The 26,882-nt window shown below is 43.2% G+C and overlaps 1 protein-coding gene across 1 annotated transcript; it reads left to right on the forward strand.

Annotated features, from left to right (window-relative positions):
* Positions 1-2,935: 2,935 nt before the first annotated feature.
* Positions 2,936-25,642, forward strand: kcnj10a (potassium inwardly rectifying channel subfamily J member 10a; the record flags this gene model as incomplete). Its single annotated transcript, XM_080451609.1, has 6 exons — positions 2,936-3,309; positions 14,901-15,278; positions 16,713-16,924; positions 18,161-18,292; positions 18,930-19,107; positions 25,254-25,642. Exons 2-6 carry the CDS (start codon positions 14,903-14,905, stop codon positions 25,640-25,642), a joined length of 1,287 nt encoding a protein of 428 aa, XP_080307735.1. The 5' UTR covers positions 2,936-3,309; positions 14,901-14,902.
* Positions 25,643-26,882: the final 1,240 nt, after the last annotated feature.

The following is a 26,882-nucleotide window of genomic DNA, read 5'->3' on the forward strand; positions in this document are numbered from 1 at the left end:
TGACCTCCTTTCTCATCTGAAAACAATGAACGACGGAGCTGACATAGGAACAAATTTCACCCACTTCTTTACACCTGTAAACCTTGGCGGTGGCAATAAAATGGATTCTGCTTCTGGTTTGTGAATGAATCTATCTTTTTCTGCCTTTCTCTCTCCCTCTTCACTGCTCTCCGTCTGTCTGTCTCACTCTCTCTCTCTCTACCTCCCCATGCCTCTCTCTTTCCTTTCTACGCACCCACTTCTTGGAAGAAAAAAAGCAGGGGGGAGAAAAAAATGCCTGCCTCCTCCTCGGACGTCCGCCCAGGAAACCGTGGCTGACCCCCACCAAAGGGCCATCCTCACGCTGTGAGTAAACACACATAAACGGGCTGACACCTCTGAGGGGGCCCCAAGCCTGGCCCCGGATATGGGAACCCCACACAGCAGGACCGGAGTGGAGCAAGTGCAGCCCCCTTGTGATGCCTGTTGCAATGCTGGTAGTCAGTGTTGTTTACCTCGTTCAAGATGAGGGAACAGCTATATCGTTGCTGTCGGGGTGGAAACCTCATTATGTCCAAAACTGTTACTTTTCAGGATTCAAGTTCAAAAGTAGCAAAAGTAGCAGATCCACAAGCTTGTGGATCTGCTACTTTTGAAACTTTTGTGAGACGCTGTAGTATGATCAAGTAGGGCATTAATTTATGAAAAAACACACACATTTAAAGGTATCATGACATTCATTTTCACTTTTTTTATTTTCAATGTTTTATTTGGGGTTTTATGACCTCAATTACACCCAAAAAACCTGCACTTAAAACATTCAGTGGATTTTCTGTGGTCTGGGGTTTTCTGAATAATTAGGCTGAAAAGTAATCTGAGCTTGGCCCTTCGACAGTGAGGTCACTGTCGAATAATCCCGCCCACTCTCCTCCCCTCCCCTATCCTTTCCTTTGGGGGGGGCGGAGCAGAGGCGATGATTGACAGGCAAAATCCCTCACCAGCGACACCCGCAGGCAAAGATTAATTTTTTCATTGCAGTTGAAAAGGCTTTAGAAATGTGAGACAAAAACACCTACAGTGGATCACTGGAATGGAATTTTCACTTAAAACTTTTTGTACACTTTTGAAGGACCAGGACAAAGACTTTGAATGTGGTGTAAAAGTGAATGTCATTAAACCTTTAAAGTAGAGATAATATAAAAGTTTCTGCCCGACAGCAAAGAAAAAATTCCTTTTTAAATTTGAAAAGGTTTTCAAAAGAAGCAAAAAATAGCAGATCTACAAGCTGTGAGTGTTGTGAGCTTCTAGATCGGTAATTTTTGCTGTTTTGGAAATAGGGCTTCAGTCATTTAACGTTGATTTGACATTAGTGAATAAAAATAAACCTCTACAGAGTGATGAATCGAATACACAGGACCACAATGGAAAAAGCCCTCATGGCTTTTTGTGTTATCCTTTTAGCATTATTGTATAACTACCTCTGTACTTTTTTAAACAGTTAACAAAGTATTCAATCAATCAATCAATGAAAAATGATGTTAGAGGTTATTTTGCATACCTATATAGCTGAGATTATGGTTTACCCTTTGGTGTGCCTTTGGGCACAAAAAGTTTGAAAACCACTTGTGTGAGACTTATTAGCCTTAATTGGATCAAGACAATCATATGCATTTTATCGAGTCTGACATTTGCTACAGTATGATAAGCAAATTTCAGACTCGATAGAACACATCTATGATAGTCTTGATCCAAGGCTGTGGGACTGTGAGTAGGCTGCTATGTGGGCTATACATGCACATGTGTTCAACCCAGGGGACCCCGGGCCCGGGGGGGTTGGGGGGGTGGCAGGTGGGAGGCGAGATTGATGCGCGTGTGAATCCGGGCCAGCGAAATATCGCATTGTGCCGCGCGCCTCAGATGCGTCTGGCCCCCCCACCGCCCCCCCCCGCCGAGCTGCTCATCAAAGCACGCGGTAAATCTGACTCCCCAGTGCCGACAAAACAAACTTCACATAGGGGGGGCATGAGTCTACAGGTTTCCCCTCTAACTTTTCGAGGAAAAAGGAAAGAATGAAAACAACTGTAATAGACAGAGTTATAGGCAGTTATCTGCTATATAGTGGGCTAGGTTGAAAAGTTGAGAGACATTCCACCACGCGTGGTAACCAACGGTCTAAATGGAATTGTTGTTTTGTGTTTTTATTGAATTATTATTCAGGACTGTCATGTGCAGTCCAACACAACCTCAGCATGAACATGTGTAAAGCCCCACGTTTCTCTCCTCAGCAGGCGGACATCATGGCACTACCTCACAGAGATCTGTGCCGACGACATTATTCAGTCACGGCAAAGGCCAACTTTTTTTAAGCCGACGCAAAATTGCAAGTGGCCAAGAAGTTCAAAGCACAATAAAGGCCCTTTATTGTTTGTGTGTGATTTGTAAATACCTCTGTGTTACAGTGAAATAACTTCCAGGCTTGTATCTTATAACCATCACAAAATTTACATGACAAAGTTGACAAAGGCTGAACAGTTGAAGAGCCACACAACAAGGGTCCCATTTATAGTGTACAGTCAGAGAGAGAGAGGGAGAGAGAGAGAGAGAGGGAGAGGGAGAGAGAGAGAGAGAGATGTCGCACAGAGAGGGTAGGTGGGAGGAGGCTGGGAGGAGAGTTGAATTAATGAATTAAAATGTCCTCAAACACAGTGACCGACTGAATACTTTTTGGTTTATATAGAGGAGGGGAGAGACGGCAGGCCTTTGCGCACAGGAGGCGAGGAGGATGAACAAGAAGAGCGCCTCTAAACTTCTTCTTCTCCCCCTGAACTGAACAGAACACAGAGGGACTCAACAAGTGGGGATGCTGCGAGCCGTGAAGAAACTGTCATCTGGTTACATAATGGCCCACTAACGTTCACCCCGAACCAACCGGCACCGCCAGTGTTGTCACTGCGTAATTCTGCGCGTCTTTTGGCTCGATCGATTATTAGCCTGATTTAAAAGCTTGTTTTCTTTTTCTTTTTGATGATTTTTGACCTTTTTCCCTTTAGAATAGTAGGCTAAGATGACAACGCGCAGAATGAGTGTAGGCCTAATTACAAATGCAAAACGTCTCGTCAACAACACGCGCTTGGCAGAGTTGTCAACAAGTGCGCAAATCTCCGCGTCTCCGCGTCTGTTCATTCATTAAAAAAAAAACAGAACTTTAGGCAACAATTGCTAGGCAACACTTGCTTTGTGTTTATGTATTCATCTGGAGCATAAAATCAACAGACCTCGAAGTATCAGAGCTGCATTCTGCGTGAACGCCACAACAAGGTCAACAATAAGGTAAGAGAAAAACCTCAGCACAATTTATCATAAAGGCCTCAGTTTCAGTTTCAGGGCTGAACTCTGTTTAATGTGTAATAGGATTGACAACAACAGCAAACAAAACATCTTGTCTTGATTCAATTGAGAGTGTTTGGCTATATTTCTCTAAATCCTAAACAGCAGTGAACAATCTTTCGGTTGATTCTGATATATAAAATAGGACAGATTGGGACAAAGGTGCACTCAAAGAGGAAGACATAGAAACAAGTGTGATGATGAACATCTTTAGAGAGAGTCTCTTACAGTACAGAAAATCACAGGCCGTTATACACCTGCAGACGTACAGTAGTACACCTTACTGGTTTGTTACTGGGGGCACGCATTCTCTCAAACATGCCCACAATACAGGAGAGTAGAACCACATACTAGTAGGATTATTAGCCAACCTGCTACCTGTGGAAAGACTCGCAACACTCGCAACACACAATGTGCATCATCATGACCAGTGATGGCTGGTGGTGATATTGGGTGGGTGGGCTAACATAATGCATGTTCATAGTCCACACTGCTGCTGCTGCTGCTGCAACAACAGCATCACATCCCAGATAAAGAGTTTTTGACACTATTCACTATTAATACCTTAGCAATTAAGTGCTCTATAACAGTGATTCTCAAACTTTGTCATGTCAAGGATCCACAAATTAATATGTATTTGGCCAAGGACCCCCATCTGAAAATATTTTGTGTCAGGGACCCCCATACAAGATTTGTGTTGCTAAAATGTTTCACAAATATTCAACATTTGCCATATTTCATGATTTAAAAAAAATACAGTACAGTACATGCTCATAACACATCGCATCATGACATGTTGTGAGCTTGTATGTAAACTATTTTAAATAGCCCATGTAGACAGGTTTAAAGTGGTTTCGATGTTGTATCAACTCATTTTGCTGGGGACCCTCTGGAACCCCTTTAAGGACCCCTGTGGGTCCTTGAGGGGGTTCCACTGCTCTATAACAATATAGATAAGTACCCACAAAACTGGCCTGTTGCCAAAAAGCTCTCTCACTCTCTCTCTCTCACACACACACGCACACACACACACACACACACAAACAGCATTTGTAAATTTTTCTCCGCACACATTCGCACGTGAAAGCAAATGATGCAGGATTGATGGAATAGGCTATATGACTGAACAGAATATGATCTATATAATATAGCCTACAATGCCCTACAAAATGTAATACTAACGGTCATTATAGAAGAGATATATGTAGACAGGAGAGGTAGAGACACATGAGTGTGATGATCTTTTAACCACTTGAGCCCTAGCATCCGACACGTTGTGACCTTTTTTAGGTCTGTTATTTTCTGTAAAGAGATTCGGTGTTGAGGGAACAAAGAGCAGACCAATAGAGGGTTTAAGTACAAGTTTTAACCACGTGGGTTCGAGCGAGTCGCGACCGAAATGTTGTACCTGCAAACCTATTTTTTTCTTTTCTCTTTTGCTTCTCAACCACATGCATCCCTAGCATCCCTATTCTGGGCATGTCATAACAGGTGAACATTCAGTGAAAATAGGAGAACATTCGGCAAAAAATCAGCTTCTAGAGCGGCTATTTTGGGGCGAAGAGTTTTGCATAGAGGTTAAAAAAGGAGGGGACCAAGTACAGAGCACTGGGGGGACCCCGTCAACGAAGTATACAGGGCTTAACCACTTAAACCCCATATGGGTAACCGGAGTCCCTCAGGGCTCAATACTAGTGTCTTTTCTGTTTTGGGTTATTGTGGGGAAAACTTTCACGGAAAATAGCCGATGTGAGCTTGTCGATCTGCTTTTTTCTGTGAAAGCCTTCCCCCACAATAAGGATGCTGGGGTTTCAGTGGTTAAGTGGTTAAGTGGTCTTGACATACTGTAACTTATTTGAAGGTAAGCTCAAATCGACAACCTTTCTGTGATGGAAACACGTTAATCACCATGACATCGAAGTCCGGTGATTTGAGGACGAGAGAGTAAATAATCGTTATGCACCTCCTTATGCTAATGCCATTTAAAACAATCGGGAGAACTCTCGCTGACATTTCAATCCATTGACTATAGTTCCACTGATCTAATTGGAGGCATTTGGAGACGGATGATGACGCAATCAGGTCAGCGATTCAAATCATTTATTTCAAACACGTTGTATGAAAAGAGTTTTAGTAGAGCCTTTAGATCTATTTCATCACCCAGGTAAACCTCATTACCTAGAAGTTATATAGCAGTGGTTCTCAACAATGGGTTCTGGGGACACCCAGGGGTCCTTGAAAGGGTTCCAGTGGGTCCCCAGCTAAATGACTGATAGTTTGGGACCAAAATGAACACTTATTGTGTCTGTAACTCAGAGAAGACACATCCTGTGACTTCATTAAATGACACATGATTTATTCTGAGAGTCACATTAAAATACATGCTTACCATAGATCATTGGTTCTCAAAGTGGGGTCCGGGGACCCCAGGGGGTACCAGGGGGTCCCCAGCAAAATTAGTTAACATAGCATCACAATCATTTTAACCACTTTAACCATATTTTATACTTATTCAAAAATAGCAGATATACAAGCTCATAGTGTAGATCTGCATTTTTTTTAAATCCCCGGCACACACATTTTTTGAGATGGGGGGGGGGGGGGTCCGCAGCCAAATACATATCATTTTGGGGGTCCTTGACATGAAAAAGTTTGAGAACTACTGCCATAGATGAAGTCTGATGGGTTCATTTGGGTCCATTTTTACACACTCGGTAGTAGTATTACAGTAGACTGGATGGGGTGAATGGAGTTCAGTGGAAGAGGCACAGCACAGCAGTAACAGTTGTAATAGCAGGGACCGACTCAGGATCCCACCCATTGGAAAAAAGAGGGTCATGCTATCTTTATCAGCAGTGGTACCATGTTTTTGTCTTTTAGTTTTGCCTGGGAGGTGCTCCTGGTGCATAACCATTATGCGTATTTGTATTATCATATCCATTTTTTCATTTATGTATTGTCATTTATTTATTATTTATATCATGTGATTTTGTTGTGTTGTGTGATTGGTGTCCCTGGATGGGGGGGGTAAACAATAAAAATACAGCTTTAAAGATTTTGAAAATAACAGTTTTTTGGATTGTTTTTTTTTTCTCGCACCAATGTAGCACTATTTCAGCAGAACCCCTGACAGTATGTCGGCGTCGCTACTTGCAATAGTCCGGTCTTTCATTCTTTTTGGCCAGGTGTCTAGATTTGGTGCCCATACCCCCCGAGCTTGGTGTCCTGGTCAGCAGCCCCTAAAACCTGTTCACTAAGCCGGGCCTGCGCGTCGACAGTGGTAAATGTCTATTATCGTTGAAAAACAGCAAGGAAAACAAAAGAACAGTGACTTGTGGGTTTGACTGCATGGCCCTTAATTCTCTGTAGAGTTGGAATTAAAAGTCACAGTTGGGCCCCTAAAATGCACTCTGCTACTAACAAAACACCACACACACAGTCTCATTGAGAAATCCCCCAAGTTTCCTTCATCCACACACACACACACACACACACACACACACACACACACACACACACACACACACACACACACACACACACACAGAGAGAGAGTCATTCAAAACAGTAGTGGAGTAGTGGCTTGATTTACAGTATGGTATAAAAGAAGAGACAGATCATTTAGTCAGTGCCAGCTTGGAAGAAGATGCTAAACGTCACGGTTAAATCACCTTCCTGGCGCTAACAGCTGGTGCTGATTGTCTCATGTAGGTCATCACTGTAACTCTTACTGCTACAAACTCTGGCTGAGGATGAAGGAGGATGACTGCCAGACACACGGACACACTGAGACAAACACCTGGTTGCCACGGCTCCCGACACACCAACTTCCTGGTGTTAACGAATATTGTAAATCTTGTAAAAGCCCAGTGCGGCATTGAACACAACATGAAACATTTTATAAGATTGGATTTGTTTTGGGGGGGTCCAGAATCCGTGGTGGGGTTTTGTTTTGCTCACATTGCGTTGCGATGTGACAGGTTGTGAGCTTGCAGATCTGCCATTTTCATGGACTATAAGCATTTAGGCCTAGGTTTCTGAAGAATTTTCACCTACGGTATAATGACATGCCTAGAATAGGGACGACAGGGTTATTGTGTTAAATGTACGGTACAGTATATCCCCACTGGATAGAACTGTAAAGGTTTTCACATACTGTATCCAGGGGCTCTTTTCCTAGACAGTAAAGAAGGGATTTTTGGTTTGTGCATGTTGATTTTAGTGCACATAGCACATGGTGTGCAAGTGCTGAATTCATAATGGCCTTACACTGAATCGCATGGCATGATATCTCAACCTTTGCTCTGGGTGTGTGTGTGTGTGTGTGTGTGTGTGTGTGTGTGTGTGTGTGTGTGTGTGTGTGTGTGTGTGTGTGTGTGTGTGTGTGTGTGTGTGTGTGTGTGTGTGTGTGTGTGTGTCATTGTGTGTCATTGTGTGTGTGTGTGTGTGTGTGTGTGTGTGTGTGTGTGTGTGTGTGTGTGTGTGTGAGAGAGAGAGAAAGAAACACCCACACACACACACACACAACCTGAACGGAAAACCAGCAGTACCAGGAATCCGAAGAAACAGTTGGTACCCAACTGGTTTGGAGTGTAATACACTACACTGGTTTTGAACCTGTGTGTTAAGCTCACTTAAACGGTTTTCAACGGTTTGCAGCACAGCAGATGTCATCCAGTGTGTGTTTGTTGTGTGTGGAGGTTCTGTTCTTTCAGTGTAGCGCTGTGGGCACTGAGTGGGTTTGTTTTGGGTCTGTGGGGTTCCTTTCAACAACACAGTGCTCCGACTCTTGTGGTGTGTGTTGTGGTGGCCGCTGTGGGCACTGTGCATTTTGCGGACAGAGGGCACATGCATTGAGGTTTGTGCTGGGTCTGTGTGGGGTCCTTTCAGAGCACTGTGCAGGGTGCTGGAGGGTTCTTTGTAGATGTGGACAGTGGATTGGGGCGCCGGTGTACAGGCTAACCCTCCTCTGGAATACTAATGACCACGCTTTTGTCAGCAATCGGTTTCCTCTACCTTTATTCCACACAGCTCCTCTCCTCTTTTCTCCTCTCTCCTCTTTTCTTCTCTCAACTTTTCTCCTCTCTCAACCTGTCTGCCGGCTTTTTTTTTTCTCGTTCTTTCTCTCTCCGCTTTCTCTCTCTCCCTCCTCTTATTCTATTTTGTACGTTTTTAACCCCCCCCCTCTCTCTCTCTCTCTCTCTCGTTCATGTGCTCTCCCTCATTCCTGTCTCCTCCTTTCCCCCCCCCAGCCGCCTCTGTCCGTCTTATGCCCCCTCTCTCTCTTTCACTCCAACCAATTATTATTCCCCTTCTCTAACCCCCCCCACAATGTGAAGCATTACATACTCACACATGATCAAACAGGCTTACACACACGCACACACACACATTTTAACCAAAACACACACACACATTTTAACCAAAACACACACACGCACACGCACACACACACACACACACACACACACACACACACACACACACACACACACACACACACACACACACACACACACACACACACACACAGTGACACTGACGTGCACTCCTCTCCCTCTTTAACTCTCTCTCTCTCTGTCCTGCTCTCTCTCCTTCACTCTAACCCAGTCGTATTTTTCAATGGTGGCTTTTGTCCCTTTCGTCTCCGCCTAAACAAAGGATTCTTGTACACACGGGACAGAGGGTTGGAGAGGGACGATGTGACGGATACACAGACGGAAAGAGAGGAAAAGACACCAACCTTGACGTGCGCCGAAAACTACTGAGTGTGTTCATTTCAGTTCGAGAGTGCACGTGAGAGTGACGGCACGCTTCCCCATCCCCAGTGTCTTTTTGGGATGCATTAATGAGTAAACAAGCAATTAGTGATGTAATCACTGCTTGCTCATGGGCACACCTACACCTAACACACACAAACATTGGTAATTTATTATTATCCATACCCACAGATGTGCACGGCCCAACTACAGTATGTGCAGATTTGCCAAAAATGCTAATATACATCTTAAATGTCAGTTAACTCTGAATTGTTCCCTCGTCTTAATGTAAAATGACCATTCAAATAAATCCTCTTCTAATTTTGGTACATTTTCTGCTGTCTGCCAAGACCATAGTCACCATGTAACTATATACAGTAAATGTCCTCGCCAACATGCTTTGATCTGCGCCAAGGCATGACATAATTGCCATTCACCTTTCTTCCTGATTCCTGAGACCCTGGAGCCTGTCCGCTGATTGTTTGTGATCTCTCCCTGACAACCAAGCAACAACCAATAAAACCCACAGCATGGCCGTCCGTCCGGGCTATGGGATCACGACTACAGATCCCATAGCCCGGCGCCCTAACTACACGCAGACTTGCCAAAAATCACAACTGACATTTGGGATAACTTAAAAAAGAATCAACTTCATCTGTTCCTGCCTAATCCAGTGTGCAATGTGCAGTTTCAGATTGATTGGCAAACCCATTGAGGAGACAAATTGATGCAGACAGTGTTCTTAATTGTATTGTAGGATTTTATAGTACGGCTAATAAGATGTATCCTTCTATGCTTTTCATCACAGATGACTAAGATCAGCCTTCAGAGGGTAGTAAAGCGCACAAAATTGGTCCAGGGTTAAGTTACTCTTTAGCATCGACCTTGCTCTACCAGGTGTTCCACTATTAGTATACTGTATACCGCAATGCCCGGTTTCTTTTTAATCTGCAGACTGTGGTTCCGTTTCTCAGAGGAAGTAACCTTGCTTCGGTTTGTTGTTATGCTAAGCGTTACTTTTAAGAGAAGAAATAACTTTAGAAGAAAAAAAACACAACCAGGCGCTCACAGGAGAAGCTTTTAAGTTAAAAGTGGTTAAAAGCATTCGAGGTGCTCCTGGATCAAACAGGATAAAACATGAAAAAAAGAAAGGATCAACAAGGATCAGGCACCCAATAAAAGTATGAGTGCCCGGATCCTCTGTTTTTTCAAGGAAAAACTTTAGCTGCCTTTAACTTTAAGAGCAAGGCCCAAACTATTTCTGCTCGCGTACAGCTACTTCCTCTGAAAACCCTTGCTCAAAAGCAAACTGGCCCCAGCCTAGCATCAACGTGTACAAGTTACTTTCCGCCCAGTGGTGGAAAGTAACGAAAGCCCTTTTATTTTCTGATTTATATACTTTATTACTAATTTTTTAGGGGAAATGTACTTTTTACTCCTCTACATTCATTTGATACCTTCAGTTAATTGTAGATTGAGATCAGCTATATAAAATATTATCAACAAATACTGTACATTTAGGATGTATTATTATAGATTAAGACTAGACTATAGAACCTAGCCTACAACTATACTAATGCTACTTTTACTTAAAGGGCAACTTTGCCGATTTTGAACCCAAACTCTATTTTAATGTTTAGGACATAATAAACATGATGTTGGAGCTGTGTGTTGGATGATGTGTATTCTGTGTTTTGATATTTTGAACATGATTTCTGCGACTGTGACATTATCGTACAGAATGTCAGTTCTTCCTGGACAACAATGGACTACAGCACGTTTCCTATAGTTCCAGTCTCCTCCAGCTGATGTCAATCACCTTAAGACTGCTCTTACCTTGTCTACCAGCACCTCCACAGTGAAGGGCACCATGACACTCCTACAATAACTTTAGAATATATGTAAACACCATACAACATTAATATTGGCAGACACAATACAAATTATTATTTACCTAAGACAGGTTAAAACAAATGCATAAATAACTAAAAAAATAAAAAATAAATAAATTCAAAACAAAAGCCAAACTAACAACAACAAAAACTCCAGTCACACCTCTCTTCCCTGACCACTTGGTAAAGTCTGACTAGGTGTTTGACAGTCTTAACAAGGTGATTGACATCAGCTGGAGGAGAAGGTCTGACTGGAACTACAGGAGGAAACATGGGCTGTAGTCCATTGTAGTCCAAGGAAGGTTTTGAAAGGAAAAGACGTGCAGTCCGTCCGTTCTCTAGATATAATGCGGCCAAAGTATCGCCAGACTGTCCGCCATTTCCTGTCTGGCAGCCAAATCTCCCGATAACTCCGAGACAGAAACGATACCTGCCGCTGTTTAGATGCCTCAATAAAATGATGTGCTTTGCACATCGAAAAGCAAGTGATTAGAAAACAACCTGTGATATGTCTTCTTTTATATTCCTCAACCGATTATATGACAAAGGTCGTAATCGTTCAGAAACAATGTTTGTTCATGAGCTGGTCTAGCCGGCTCCATCCACTGCAATATAGTTCATTAAACTTCCGGTGCGAGGTTTGCCACCCATGAGTGTCATGTCAATATATCTAGAGAATGGACGGACTGCATTTCTTTTCCTTTCAAACCCTTCCTCGTTGTAGTCCAGGAAGAACTGACATTCTGTACGATAATGTCACAGTCGCCAAAATCATGTTCAAAATATCAAAACACAGAAAAAACACAGAACACACTCCAACATCATGTTTATTGTCCTCAACTTCATTAAAATAGGGTTCGGGTGCAAAATTGGTAAAGTTGCCCTTTACGTAAACGCTAATTCCACCACTGCACAATAAGTTGTATGTATTGAGAGGCCTCGGACTCTATACGTTCAATACATGAGCATGTGTTTACTGTATGTGTAGGCAGAGCAGGGACTGCATGGGGTTCAGAGTTCAGCTGTGTATGTGCACGGCCAATCACACGCTCTTCCCCCTAGACCCCGCCTCCCCTCACCCCCCCCCCCCCCCGCCCTCCTTTCACCTCTTAGTATTCAGAGCACAGACATCCACACAGATCTCTATTCATTCACATAGTGTGAGGCAGCTCTAGTGCAGAGAGAGAGAGAGAGAGAGAGAGAGAGAGAGGGAGAGAGAGAAAAAGTGTGGAGGCACAGAGAGACAGAGGGGGATGAGAGAAAATATTTAGGAAAGGGAGTGAGAGAGGGAAAGAGTAAGGAAGTGGGTAGATAGAGAGGGTAATTCGGTAAGCTATAGGAACAGTGAGTGAGTGAGTGTGAGAGAGAGAGAGAGAGAGAGAGAGGGAGAGAGAGAGTGAGCGAGAGAGAGCAGAGCAAGAGTTGGTCGAGAGGAAGGCTCCGTGAATGAGAGAGAGAGCGAGAGGTCAGAGAGGAGAGAGCGTAGCAGAACGCCTTAGCTTTCTGGCTTTTGTTTTAGTCAGCTATAATTTTTCCTATATTGGCTCCGGAAAGCAGAGGCAGGTTCAGACAAAAGGACCATTTAACCAACGCACGAGTAGACAGAGAGAGAGAGGGAAAAGAAAGAAAGAAAGAAGGAGGGATGAAAGAGAAAAGATTAGGGTGAAGTTGCATACAGTATACACCAACATGTTTGATATCTGCTGCTAAATGTCTCGCCTGCACAAGAGAATGTTTCTAGTCTGCTGCTATTTTACCTGCTACAATATTCCTCCACTAGTTCATTTCTGCCTCATGTGATTGCTATTCACGCACAAGAGACAGTGATTCTATACCTGCTGCTATTTTAAATGCCCAATGTTATTGATATGTTTAAACATGCACTTTGCGTATAATGTATCGCCATTGCTCGTATTATATTAGGAATATCAGAATTGTTGTTTCTTTTGTTTTTGTTTTGTTTCTTTCTCTCTCTATTCTAACCCTTTCTTGAAACTGCAAATGTCACGACAAAGAATTTCACCCACTCAAAACAACTGAAGTTGAATCTCAAGTTGAGGACGCACAGAGGATAGCCCTGCAGTGACAATAGGTGTATATATACTGTATATGGCATTCAGGGGACATTTGGTAAAGACACTCTTGACATTGTGCATCCCAAAGACTTTGAACCCTGAGATCCCCTGACACACCAACATATTCACTGTGGTAAAGTGAGCTTGTACTAGACACAGTGTTGAGCTGTTCAGTGTGCAATAGCCCTTACTAGCAGATCAGGATGAACGAAAAATTTAATAATGTTTATGGTTTGCATGAATATATTTCATCAATTGAAAACATATTTTTTTAATGCCCATCATTAAATAGATTTGATTTCACTTGCTGTTGCTGATTCAAACCATAATGCATTTGAAATTCTGTGCACAGATGTTGTGCAGGGGTGGTAAGCCCAACCACTCTGCCACCACAACCACAAATGCAAACAATTTTTTTGGTGAACGGTTTTGCAGATACTATTGTTGTCTTTGCATTTAATGCCTTTTAAAGTGCAGATTAATTTGACAAATCTAGCCGCAAGTAGTCCCCAGTGAAAAGCTTGATTTGCGAACGAAATGAAAACCTCCATGACTATTAACCGTAAGGTTTAGTACAACTTGTCCAAGTGTGTTCGGTGGCTTTTTAATGACTTTGGACAAAATCGAAACAAACATATGACAGCCGCAACCTCTAAAGATTAAGCAATTCATGTAAAATGTGGTCTACTGTATTTGTATGTACAATATGTGGCTGTTAGTAGACGGTGGTCCTTTAAAACAGTGGTACATGTTACATTGGTCATGGAAAGGAGACAGCAGAGACTGCTCCCAGAAGCTTCCATTCAAAACTGAAAGGCCTCCTTTCTTGATTTTTCCCCCGTTTTTTTTAAGGATCATGAAAAAGCCACACTAGTGAACCCCACATCTCGATTCAGCTGCCGTCCTGTGTGTGCAATGCATCAGACACGTGAGTGAGCCGGCAGCGCTGCACTTTTAATTTGAAAGAGCAGCTGTGACGCCTGGCTGAAAGGGTGTCTTTTATTTTGAAAAGGCCAGCTGCTACCGATGAGAGGAGAGTGAAAGGACAACAGGTCTTAAATTGACCACCTTGGACAGGCACAGCACTGCTTCTGTCTGCTTGAAAAATGTTTGTCACTTATAATCCGTCTCTCTCTTTTTCTCTCTCCCACTCTCTTTTCCTCCCTGTCCCTCTCTCTCTGTGTTGTGTGTTATGTTTCTCTCCTACCAAATGCCATTTGTTTCTGTCATGGCGTGGCTTAATGAAATGGTTCCATTCCCTCTATGTCGCTTCATTCATTTCTTAATATCGTGCTTGCATGGTTTTACCATCCAATCTAAACTGCGTTCTTACCTTCTCCTTATCTCCTTTCTTTCCTCTCACTTCTTTAATTCCCTTCCATCCACCCTTACACCCCATTCCTTCCTTGCACCTTTCTTTTTTTCTCTCCTTTTCACCATCCGTTTCTCCCTCATTTCCTACCACCATCTCTTCCTTCTTCCATTCTATTTTCCCTCGTTTTCACCTTGTCCTTTTGTCATTTCCAACCTCCTTCTCTCCTCTATTCCAATTTCCCTCTTCATTGGCTATTGTCCCTCTCTTATTTCCAACCACCATCTCTTTCTTTTTTCCTCCTTCTCGCCTAACTGTCCTCTGCATTTCCTATCACCTTCCTTCCTTCATTCCATCCTTTCCCCATTCGTCTCGCCTACTGTCACTTCCTACCACCTTCTGTACCTCACTTCCTACCACCTTCACTTCCTTCCTTCCTACCCCCCCTCTCCTGTTTTCCTCTCCTCTCCTCCCTCTCCTCTCCTCACTGCTCCAGTCATGACCACGGCCACCCCGCCCTCGTCAGAGGGCTCCTCCCCGCAGAAGGTGTGCCACTCCCAGACGCAGACTGACATCACCAAGCCCCTGCTGGGGACGACGGCAGGGGGGGCCGGAGGGGGAGGAGCCGCCGGGACGCTAGGGCCCTCGGCGCTGCGGAGGCGGCGGCGCGTCCTCTCCAAAGATGGCCGGAGCAACGTGAAAATCGAGCACGTGAGCGGACGCTCGGCGCTGTACATCCGCGACCTCTGGACCACCTTCCTGGACATGCAGTGGCGCTACAAGCTCTTCCTCTTCTCGCTCACCTTCGCGGGGACCTGGTTCCTGTTCGGGGTGCTGTGGTACCTGATAGCCCTGGTGCACGGGGATTTATTGGGTGAGGGTTTACACAGGACTTTAACTCGTCTTCATTCACCCAACCGAGGGCTTGCTCAGATGGCTTTTTGATGAGCTGTTAGGGGTTAAGTGTCTTGCACAGGGAACACTTTGACACATATGTAGATGGGCGAGCCAAAGGTCAAACCAGTGACCTTACTAGACGGCCTCTCTACCCACTCAGTTACGGACGCCTGTGATAGAAAGACAACTCTTTTACTGATAAAGTAGACCCCCCCCCCTAATGCAAAGCGTCTTTGGGTAGTTTAAATTTAAATTTGAGATATTATAACTATTATTAAAACCTGTTGGTCAACAAGTGGATCTGTGAATTCATCTAATGGCGAGAAGTACGTGTTTACTTTGATTCCCATTCTACACTTGTAGCAGCTTCTCTTCCTGGAGTGCACAAACTAGCACTGTATACATTACATAAATAAGACATAAATAAGACAAAAAACTAACATGAGACTGAGACTCTCAACTACATTCAACATGGATTCAACCTATTTTTCGCATGTCATTATAGGCGAAAATGTATTATTTATTGTATGATAAAGTATAATCCCAGAGAGGACCTATTCGTTTGAGGGAAAACAAAAACGTGTACTTCATGTGCACGACAAGGAGGATCAGGATGGTGACAGACACACAGATGCGTAGCGTGTTCAGTGGTACATCATGGTAGATCAGAGTTTAGAGTCCGGTGCCAGAGGGAGAGATGCCAATAGGACAGGCCAAGATGCAACAGAGTCTCAATGTTCTGTGGTAGCTAATTGAATTAAGACTCCCCAAAACCTGACCCTTTATACTTTCACATGCCCTCGTCCTGTACACTTCCCCCGACGAGTCAACCATCTTGTGTTCGTGATAGAGAATCTCGCTTTAGAATATAATAGAATAGATTGCAGAGTTTTATTGTCCTGAAATGTGGCGATCTGCCTTTGGCTATACAGTGGTTGATTCAGAAAATACTTTCAAATGTGTGTGGCCACAGGGCTATGACTATCGATTATTTTCTTAGTGATTTTTCTTTCGATAACTTTTTTTCAATCAGCTGAATAATTGAGAACTGTGTTTTTTAAATAATATTTTTTGTGTTTTAATATATCAACCAGTGAACACCCAAAAATTATTCATCGTACCATGGTGTTGCGCACAAATGACATAAAATAGCTAATGTACAATTTTACAACGCATTGCGAGGCGACCTTTGGAGCTTTGATCTGCTATTTTCTGTATTTTATTTCATTTGTTTACTATAAAAAAACATTCTCCCCACATAATCAAAACCAATTATTTTATTAAAATCTATTCATTTTAAAATGATATATTAAATCAATTAGTTCGACGAGCTGTTGCACCGCTATGGACAATCACATTTCTTTTGTATTATGCCTTGTGAAAATGATGAAATCTAATTTGGTTTGTCCAGAGTTTGACCCTCCGTCCAACCACACGCCGTGCGTGATGGAGGTGAAGACCCTGACGGGGGCCTTCCTCTTCTCCCTGGAGTCCCAGACCACCATTGGCTACGGCTTCCGCTGCATCACGGAGGAGTGCCCCTTCGCCATCATTCTCCTCATCCTGCAGCTGGTCATCACCATGGTGTTGGAGATCTTTATCACCGGGACCTTCCTCGCCAAGGTAACGCTGTGGAGGAGGGGAGTCCTTTGGTTGGACTCACGCTGGAACTTTAAAGTAATGCAGTTCACAAATGTCACAAATTTGTGATTCAGCAACTGAGTTTGTATACAGTATCATGCGTACAATGAGTCTTGAACTACTTTCAACCTAGCGTCCGTATTTTTGGTATGCCATTATATGCGAAATCTTTCAAAACAAATTAAAAATGTTTAAAAAGGTTAAGAAAGTTTCAGATATGTTTAAAAGGTTCAATTATTTGGAAAATTCCAAAATCTTCCAGAAATAGCCGATCTACATGCTCACAATTTTTATTTTAGGTATTTTCTCTTTTTTTTTATATTCTCACGTGACACTGTCGTACGACAAAGTATAAAATAGGTTTGTAAGGTAGGTTTGTATTTTTGAACTGGTGAGTTTCCTGCACACGATGTTGGAAAATAAATGTTTTCTGGTGACTGCCACTAGTTTGGCTTTGCATGCTTTTGACAGTTGTACAGTGAATAAGCAATCATTGGAATAGCTCAGAATGTCACACCTGTATGACAGCACACAGCAACTCCTTGTCAACATTGTATAAACATTATCTCTTTCTTTCTGACTTTTCCTATCTTATCTGTCAATCAAGGCTGTCAAAAGATAGAAGTTATCTACCACTGATTGCTGATCATTACCACAGGTTATGTTGTGAACATTATGCAGTGTGTGACATATTGTTGGCGAACATTAAAGACCCACCTGCCTGCACATATAAGACATGTGACATAAGACACACACACACCCATGCACGGTGCGGTCTGACAGGAGACAGCGAATGCATGCTCCGTTTCAGCAATGCTCTCCTTAGCGTTCTAAACAATTATACTGTACAAATAATCCACGTATTTACATTCTATGTACAACTTCAGTTGTTGGCCACTGTCCAGTAGCTTTTAAGCCTTTGGAAGCCAGTAACAATGGGGTCACCAAAATCAATAGGGTGCATCCCGCAATCTACCTATTGGATCATGATATCTTGTGTGCAAAGGTGACATTTTGGTCTCAGGGGTGGCACTAGACTAGAGGAATGGTCATCACTTCATTAGAACCACTTTGTCAGAGGAAAGACCATGACAAAATCATTAGGGGGCCAACCAACCAGTAGTTTTAGAGATATCTTGTTTGTCAATCAATCAGTCAGTCTCTCTATCTGACAGTGGATATTTTGAGTGAATGTTTCTGTCTGTTTCTGCCTTGTAGGTAGCAAGGCCCAAGAAAAGAGGAGAAACAGTGAAGTTCAGTCAGCATGCTGTGGTGTCCAGTCATGAGGGACGGACCTGCCTTATGATCAGAGTGGCCAACATGCGCAAAAGTCTGCTGCTGGGAGTTCAGGTGTGTGTGTGTGCGTGTGCGTGTGCGTGTGCGTGTGCGTGTGCGTGTGCGTGTGTGTGTGTGTCTGTGTGTGTGTGTGTGTGTGTGTGTGTGTGTGTGTGTGTGTGTGTGTGTGTGTCTGCAAGGAAAGAGTTCCATGCTTTGCACATACGGTCAGCCCATACATATTGTTCATACGGTAGAATGCTTTAGAATGCCTAGTACTTTGCATCAACATTAATAATTTATCAGGATTTCTCAATAAATGAAAAACACATAGCAACACATCTCCGTTATAGGTGTGCAGAGTAGACTGTGAACGAAGCTGCAGAAATCACAATGTGGTGTTCAATGGTGAAGTCACAGGCTACACGGCATCATCTTCACATACTGTACAGTACAGTGTGTATGTTGACAAACTGGCTGCTTGTGGGCTTGGCAACTTGTGGTGATGGTCTACATTTTCTTTGACCGAATGAAAATAGCCTACTTTATAAATTCAAGTAAAAATGTGCTTGCAAGAATAATGTTTTTTCTTTCCCTTTTTCATTTATTTTATCTTCTTTCCTTTCCTTTCCCTTTCCTTTTCTTTTCATTTGGGTTTGGGATCAAACGCTCTATTCTGTGTTATCTGACTCCCACCTTCTGGGCTCTCCAGGTGACAGGGAAGTTGCTCCAGACCTCCTTGACCAAGGAAGGGGAGACTGTCCGACTGGACCAGAGGAACGTGCCCTTCCAGGTGGACACATCCAGCGACAGCCCCTTCCTCATCATCCCCCTAACCTTCTACCACATCATAGATGACAGAAGCCCCCTCAGAGCCTGGGCTGCCAAAGGTCATACATCAACTATTTTGTTACAGTATACTGACATTGACCTGCCCTCTTGTCTCCCCCTTCCATAGCCTTCGTTGTTCCTCTTCTCCCTTCCTTCCCTCTTTCCTTCCTCACTTGCTTCCTTCGTTCTTTCCTTCCTTGCAACCGGTCCACTCCAAACACAAATCCAACTTCCATGTTACTCAGTTACAAATACCTCCAGTCACTCACAGTTGTAGAAGCAAAAGAACAATACAATACAATTCAGAGGTATTCATCATGCTTATAAACCACAAGCGTTATCTCACATCCCACAAGGTAGTCTGCACATGCAGGTGCTTCCTTACAAAAAAACATTTCCCCTTTTTACTTTTTCAGAAACTCAACTTCCGGTTCATTTTCTAAGCCATCTCTGTGTCGTTAAAGGAGCACTCAGTGCCTCGCGGCCTCGAGAGTCGACGAGTGTGATGTACAAGTTGGCAGGGCGTAGGCGTAGTTGATGGAACAGGTTATCAACTGAACCAAAACAAGCGCTCCCCCCATGATCCTTCTGCACGTCTCAGACAGTTACAGTGATTGGGAAGTGTGCGCCTCAAATACATGCAGCGTGTACTTGGAGATGCAACCGCAACTAAAGATTCATAGCCTGTTGCAAAAATGCTAATAAGTACAGCTTAATTTTGGAAAAAGTTAAGAATCTGCTTTGTCAGATCCCTGCATATGCCAATGGTCAATGCCCAAGTGGAAATTCTAATTAATTTGATTCGAGTAACCAACCCACTAAGGAAAAAGTTCACAAATGTGTGAATTCCTGTCAGTCCCTGCATATGCCAATGGTCAATGCCGATGTGCAGTGCCAGATTGATTGGTCAACCCACTGAGGAGAAAAAATAGAAGAATGGACTGAGAACAGACAGACAGAGTTTTCTCTATTTTATAGTAGGATTATAGGATAGTAGGATTTGAGCGTGTGTGTGTGTGTGTGTATGTGTGTGTGTGTGTGTGTGTGTGTGTGTGTGTGTGTGTGTGTGTGTGTGTGTGTGTGTGTGTGTGTGTGTGTGTGTGTGTGTGTGTGTGTGTGTGTGCGCGCGCGCACACACGCTTCTAGCTCCAATCACGTGCCGTACATTTGCCCGCCCATGGATATCCATGGGCTGTGTTGGCACAAGAGTAGAAGAGGTCTCTCTGCATGGAATGTGTGTGTAAGAGATTGCCAGAGACGCCCCCTCATTAGAACACAATGGCACACAGTCCAGGGTGCAGATCTGCGCAGATCCCGTTACAGCACTACAGACATCTCAGTACCAGCTGATGAGTGCTGAATCTGCTGATTGCTCGATTTTCTACCCATTTGCTGACCCGGCCCATTTTGGTTAATATTGCCATTTAGTCTCCGGGTCGAGTTGACTTGACTTTGTGGTCTGGCGCTGCACTCTTCATCCCCATGTGGACCCTTTTCCCAGCTGCCATTTTGACAGGTAAACGCAGCCTGAAGGTAATAATGTTGACTTCTGGGTTTCATTTAGGTGTTTCTGTGTATGCCAGCGTGAGCTGTCCATGCTGGTACACACAGTGTAAATGAAACACACCCACAGTTAATGTCATAACCTTCAGCTGTTTCCCTGTTAAGATATCTGCTGTGAAAAGGATCAGTAGGCTACTCTTTCCCTTGTCTCTTCTTTTCTACGGTACATCTCTCTTCTCTATACACTTCCTCTCATCACCGTCTCCGCTCCTCTCTGTAACCTAAACTTCCCTTTCCGCCCCTCCATCTCTTGTTTTCATTCATCTCACTCCATCTCGCTACGTCTCTCTCTCTCTCTCTCTCTCTCTTCCTCTCCCCGTATATCTCTCTCCACCCTCTCTGCATTCCGAGGTACAGCACACTCGTTTTGACCCTCTCTGGTTTACAATGCATCCCTCTATACTTAATCCACAATTTGAGTTGAATTAGCTGTAGTTATATTAGGAGGGACTGTGGTCTTTTCTCCTGATCGTATCAATGATAATAGCGTCTGTTTCTATACAGTAAATCCAAATCCCTACTCTAATAGTGTAAGGTTTGATGGCATACCACATCTGAATCCCTCTTTTGGTCTGGTTTTCTATTATAAATCTACAATAGGAAATAATGTCGAAAGGACACATTTTGAGAAAGCAGTTATTAACCACTTTCAACCTGGTGTCTCTATTTTGTCATTATACGGTATGTCATTATAGGCAAAAAATATAAATAAAATAAAAACTTCTGCAGTAGATTTGCTATTTTTCTCTGCATCACTGTCGTAAAAATAATTGTGTTTTATTTTTTGGGGGGGGGGTCCCTGGAACAACATATTGAGATGGGGGTCCGTGGCCAAATACATGGGGGTATTATTTTGGGGGTCCTTGACATGAAAAAAGTTTGAGAACCACTGATATTATAGCAACATAAGTTTAAAATAAATAAATTAGGATTTAGAAGACATTTGTAGAATCCCCAGAAGCAAAGATTTGAGGTAAAATATTCGCCTTTGAAAATATTATTAAAAGATTTGCACACATTTTCAGGATTTTTTCTAAAATTGCAGATCTACAAGCTCATAGCGTGGCACTCGGTGCCACGCTATGAGCTTGTATATCTGCTATTTTTTAAAAGCCAAATAAATCTTAAAATTACACATTTAGTCCAACTCTAAATTTTCGATTCCAATATATGCAGGCTTTTTTCACCAAAACGAATGTCAAGTAACAACATCACACATCTCCTGTGGTGGAATTAACACATTATGCCTAATTTTTATTGTGATGCCCCACTGGATGCATTCATAAATGCAACAAGGCTTTCCAAATGTAAACATTCTCTGTGCAAAATAAGAGAATGACTTCAACTTAAGTTAACTAATGAATAAAAACCGATACTGATATTTTCCGATATAAACTTTTTATGTTAGTACCGGCCGATAATATCGGGGGGCATCTCTATTTATTAACATCCTTTACCATGCAGATTAGTTAAAATAATGCTGTATTCATTAAAATAAGCCAGAGATTATAGCTTTAAATACATATTTGATAGAATTGTACCATCTTTTATAAAGTACACGTTTATACAGCAGTTAGCTCTAGGTCAGAATAATACTATAATGCATAATAACCTCAAATTCTAGTATGTTATGTGCTACATGTGCAGTATTATTTATGCAATTCTACCCCTGCAGGACTGCTCTAGATTTAGAAAGTTCCCTTCAAACATACATTTCTGTTTGAGTATGATTTCCTGCTGTGAATGTATTTTGATCATTGTTCAGCAAGAGCAACTTTCACCGGTTGAGCAGCTCTCTCTCTCTCTCTTTCTCTCTCTCTCTCTCTCTCTCCCTCTTTCAAAAGTAGCGAGAATAGTTGATCTACAAGCTCTTGTGAGCTCTTTTTACATGACACTGTCCTAAGAGAAAGTATGAAATAGGCGGGCATTAAGTTATGAAAATACATGAAAAGATGAACTATGGAGATACAAGCTTTCTGTCTGACAGTGATCTTAGTCACAGCTACACAGAGATTCAACCTGCATGGTGTCTCTCTTCGTTACGGGTCGACCACCATCGCTGTACAATAACGCACATTGTAAAATGTTTGATTATTGGGGCGCACTTTGATACTGATGTGCTTGACTGGTCAGAATTCTGTGCTAATCCGATCAGGGGCTTAGCTCTCCTCCTCCCTGTGAAGTTACTCTTATGCTGGGCACCCCATACGGTTGTGTTCTTGTATGGAGAGACTTTTCATCGCTGTTAGGAACATTGAACGCTAGCTTAGTTACACTGCAACCGAGTGTGAATGTTTAGGACACATTGTGGTGAAGTCATTGCGTCAGAATGGCCAGGGGACAGGAGAGAGACAGTCTATAAGAGCGCTGTCAGGGCTATCCAACCACTGGACTAGAACGATAGAACATCACTCTGTCGCCATGCACTGTAACCTTTATCCTTATTTATTGGGGGGGGGGGGGTCGCGGCCTGAAAAGGTTGAGAGAACCATTGGTATATATTTACCTATTCATCTGTCTGTCTCTCTGTGTCTTACGAAACCCTGTGTTTTTGCCTGAATGAGAGGAGTATTGGGTCCGGGTTAGACTAGAGGGCTGTTTGGACAGATGACCGAGTCTGGATTCTGAGTGAGGCCTGTTGATGCAGGTGTGTGTTTGTTTGAGTGCGTATGCCTTCTAGAATGTCCTTTGTGTAATGTGGTGGGTTGTGTGTGATGATGAATGGAAAGTGTTCATGTGCAGCAGAATACATGTAGTTTAGTGTGTTGCCTTTTCCGTGAAGGATGGGGGAGGGGGGACTCATGTGAGTTGGTACGTGGCTTTTTTTTTTGTGTTTTGGAGATTTTGGGGTCAATAGGACAAAAACACCCTGGCAGGGTACCACCCACCTACACACACACACACACACACACACACACACACACACACACACACACACACACACACACACACACACACACACACACACACACACACACACACACACACACACACACACACACACACACACACACACACACACACACACACACACACACACACACACACACACACACACACACACACAAAACAAAACACAAAACACACACAAAACAAAACATTCTGTAAACCTAGTTCTTAAACCACACAAACCCTTTATTTCCATCAAAGTCTTCAAAAATATGTTGAGTCAAGACCAGAGGATTTCAAAGTGGGAGGCGGGCACCCCCAGTTTCAGGGAAAGCTCAGTGAATGGAAGAGAAAGTAAATATTACTGTTATACGAGTTATGATATGAGTTATTACATCATTTATAATAAATAAATAAATTGCGCTCACGTAGAATAGCCTTGTGTGTGATTTGGTTTGTGTAATTGTTCCATTTTATCCACTTTCCCATAGTCAGCAACTAATAGTTGCCTTAAGACAGACCTTTTTTCATGTATTTGGTCAGTGGACTGGAGTTATGTCAGACGGGAAGATTAGTGTCTATGGGATCAAATACCATAATCATGACACCATAGACATCCAGGAACGGACTGAAACAAAATTAAGCGGGGTGAGGGGGTGAGATGTTTTTCAAAACTTTAACTGGGGGGAATAATTTCGCTGAATGTTTGCCAATTATGACATACAAAGAAAAGGGACACTAGGGTTCATGTGGTTAACAGAAGAATAATACGACAGGGGTGCCTAGTGGCTCAGCCAGTTAATGCACTGACCACATGCTCTTTGTGAGGACCCGAGTTTGAATCTGACCCCTGTCACATCTCACGGGTCTCTGACCTCGGTTTCCTTTCTCTCTCTCTCTCTCTCCTCTCTAAATAAACCATGAAATGCCATCTTAAATAAAACTAAACAGAGGACTTTAACGGTCAGATTGTCATACAGATTGCCTCTTGAACATTTGCAACACGCTGGGATCAATAAAGGGTGGGAAAAGCCAATCGCAGTGGCACTAACATGTTTTTTTTTTGCCCTTTTTGAAATTCCCTCTTGGCCCAGGCAGAATTCAGATCCCAGCATGAAACCAGTTGTAAGCCCCCCAAAGACCAGTACGGTTGAAAGACATGAAGTAACATCTTCAAGTGTCTTCAACCAGTGTTGATTTTGACAGCAAATTTTGATTTAGTTCTAGGAATTACTAGTCTTTTGAATCAAATTCCATTTAGTTTTAGGCATATTTTAGTCATCTGAAATGTTTAAATTTTTGTCTAGTTTAAGTCGACTAAATATCATAAGATTATAGTCGACTAGATCTACAGTTGATTTAGTCGACTAATATGTATTTCGGCGGGCCTTGATGGCTGATTTTACACTTGGTTGTATGCTGAAAATAGCTGATCTACAAGCACACAACGCGTCTCAGCGCGACGCGTTGTGAGCTTGTAGATTGGATATTTTCAGAGCGCAACACCCGAGCGCAACCAAACATAAAATGACTTGTCTTAGTTCTACTGGATCTCTTCTCCACTCGTCCCTCACTAACATTTTAGTCTAGTTTTTATTTGTTGACGAAATTGTCAATATATTTAGTCTTAGTTTTAGTCATCGTAGCTTAGTTTTTATTTCGTTTTCGTCAGTGAAAAACGTACATTGTTTGTCATAGTTTTAGTCGACGCAAATGAACACTGTCTTCAACGCTCTGCCTGTGTCCTCTATAGGCGGCGGCTGGACCGACCCGGAGGTGGCCGACTTCGAGCTGCTGGTGATCCTGAGCGCCACGGTGGAGCCCACCTCCGCCACCTGCCAGGTGCGCACCTCTTACCTGCCCGACGAGATCCTGTGGGGCTACGAGTTCCCGCCCGTGGTCTCCCTCTCGCCGTCGGGGAAGTACGTGGCCGACTTCGCCTTCTTCGACAAGGTGGCCAAGTGCAAGCAGCAGGTACCGAGCCCCTCGCCCGCGCCCCGGCGCCAGGGAGTCACCAAGGAGGGAGGCGGCACGGACCCGGAGAAGATGCGGCTTGAGGAGAGCTACAGGGGGGAGGAGAAGGGGGGCAGAGGCCGGGTCAGAGATAGCAGCCCACATAACGTGCGCATTAGCAACGTGTAAGGAAAGACCACGAGAGACTGTAAGAGAGAGAGAGAGAGAGAGAGAGAGAGAGAGAGAGAGAGAGAGAGAGAGAGAGAGAGAGAGAGAGAGAGAGAGAGAGAGAGAGAGAGAGAGAGAGAGAGAGAGAGAGAGAGATGTGATTGTATACTGTATGGTGTGAGTAAAACGAATGCAAAGATGTGTGTTACAGAAAGAGGGAGAAAAATTATGATGTGTGTGTGCGACTGAGAGCAAGAAATATAAAGGCCTCAGAGATGGTATCAAAGTAAGTTTAGCGTGAAGGAAAAGAAGAGGGCTCGTGTTTTTAACAAAGGGAAACCATGTGACTGACATCACATCACAAAGGTGCTGCTCAACTCAAAAGTAACTCGCCCACGCAAACTGTCTGTCTCTCTCACACGTGACACACATGGACGTAACTAACCCCGCCAGCACAAACACACACACACACACACACACACACACACACACACACACACACACACACACACACACACACACACACACACACACACACACACACACACACACACACACACACACACACACACACACACACACACACACACACACACACACACCCCTGCCCTCGCTCGCCTCTCAATCCCCCTGTGGAGAGCGAGGTTACCGTGGGTGATCCATTTCGAGATGAATAAAACTACAAAGTGAACCTGTACATAGTATGATTGTATGTCTTTGGCATACGGCTGACCACGAAGGCAGCGCCGCTATACCGTACGTCACATTATCCATGTGCTCATCCAAGGACTTGTTGTACTGTAAACAGGGACAAAAACGAAGCGAGAGTTGGCGGTCAGAACTGGAAATCATTGGATCATGGTACTGTCTTTTGTTTCCCCAGTTTGGGATCTACCTGTATTGGCGGTTGAGGTTACTGGAAAATCGCCTACTTTTCTGTTGTTTATTTTCCCACGAAGGATTTTTAATGGAATGTATCATTTTATATTATGTAAAAAATAACAGTTTCTAACGATCATTACTTACTGGTTCGAACACATTGTTGTGTTGGTATGCTCTTTTGACGTGTATGTCTTCACTGGAAGCTATGTTTTTATGAACTGAGGGTAGATATTTAGCAATGTTACTAAAAGCACTTTAACTTTACTGGGAGAATGGTACTTTATCCAAGGAGAATAATTAAACTAACGTTGTTACTTGCATGTATGCACTGTATCAAATGGTGAAGCCCTCACAGTAAAATCCAGAGTGTTAACACTCA

The sequence above is a fragment of the Gymnoscopelus braueri genome (assembly GCF_963280865.1).
Source record: "Gymnoscopelus braueri genome assembly, chromosome: 15".
NCBI classification, from domain to species: Eukaryota; Metazoa; Chordata; class Actinopteri; order Myctophiformes; family Myctophidae; genus Gymnoscopelus; species Gymnoscopelus braueri.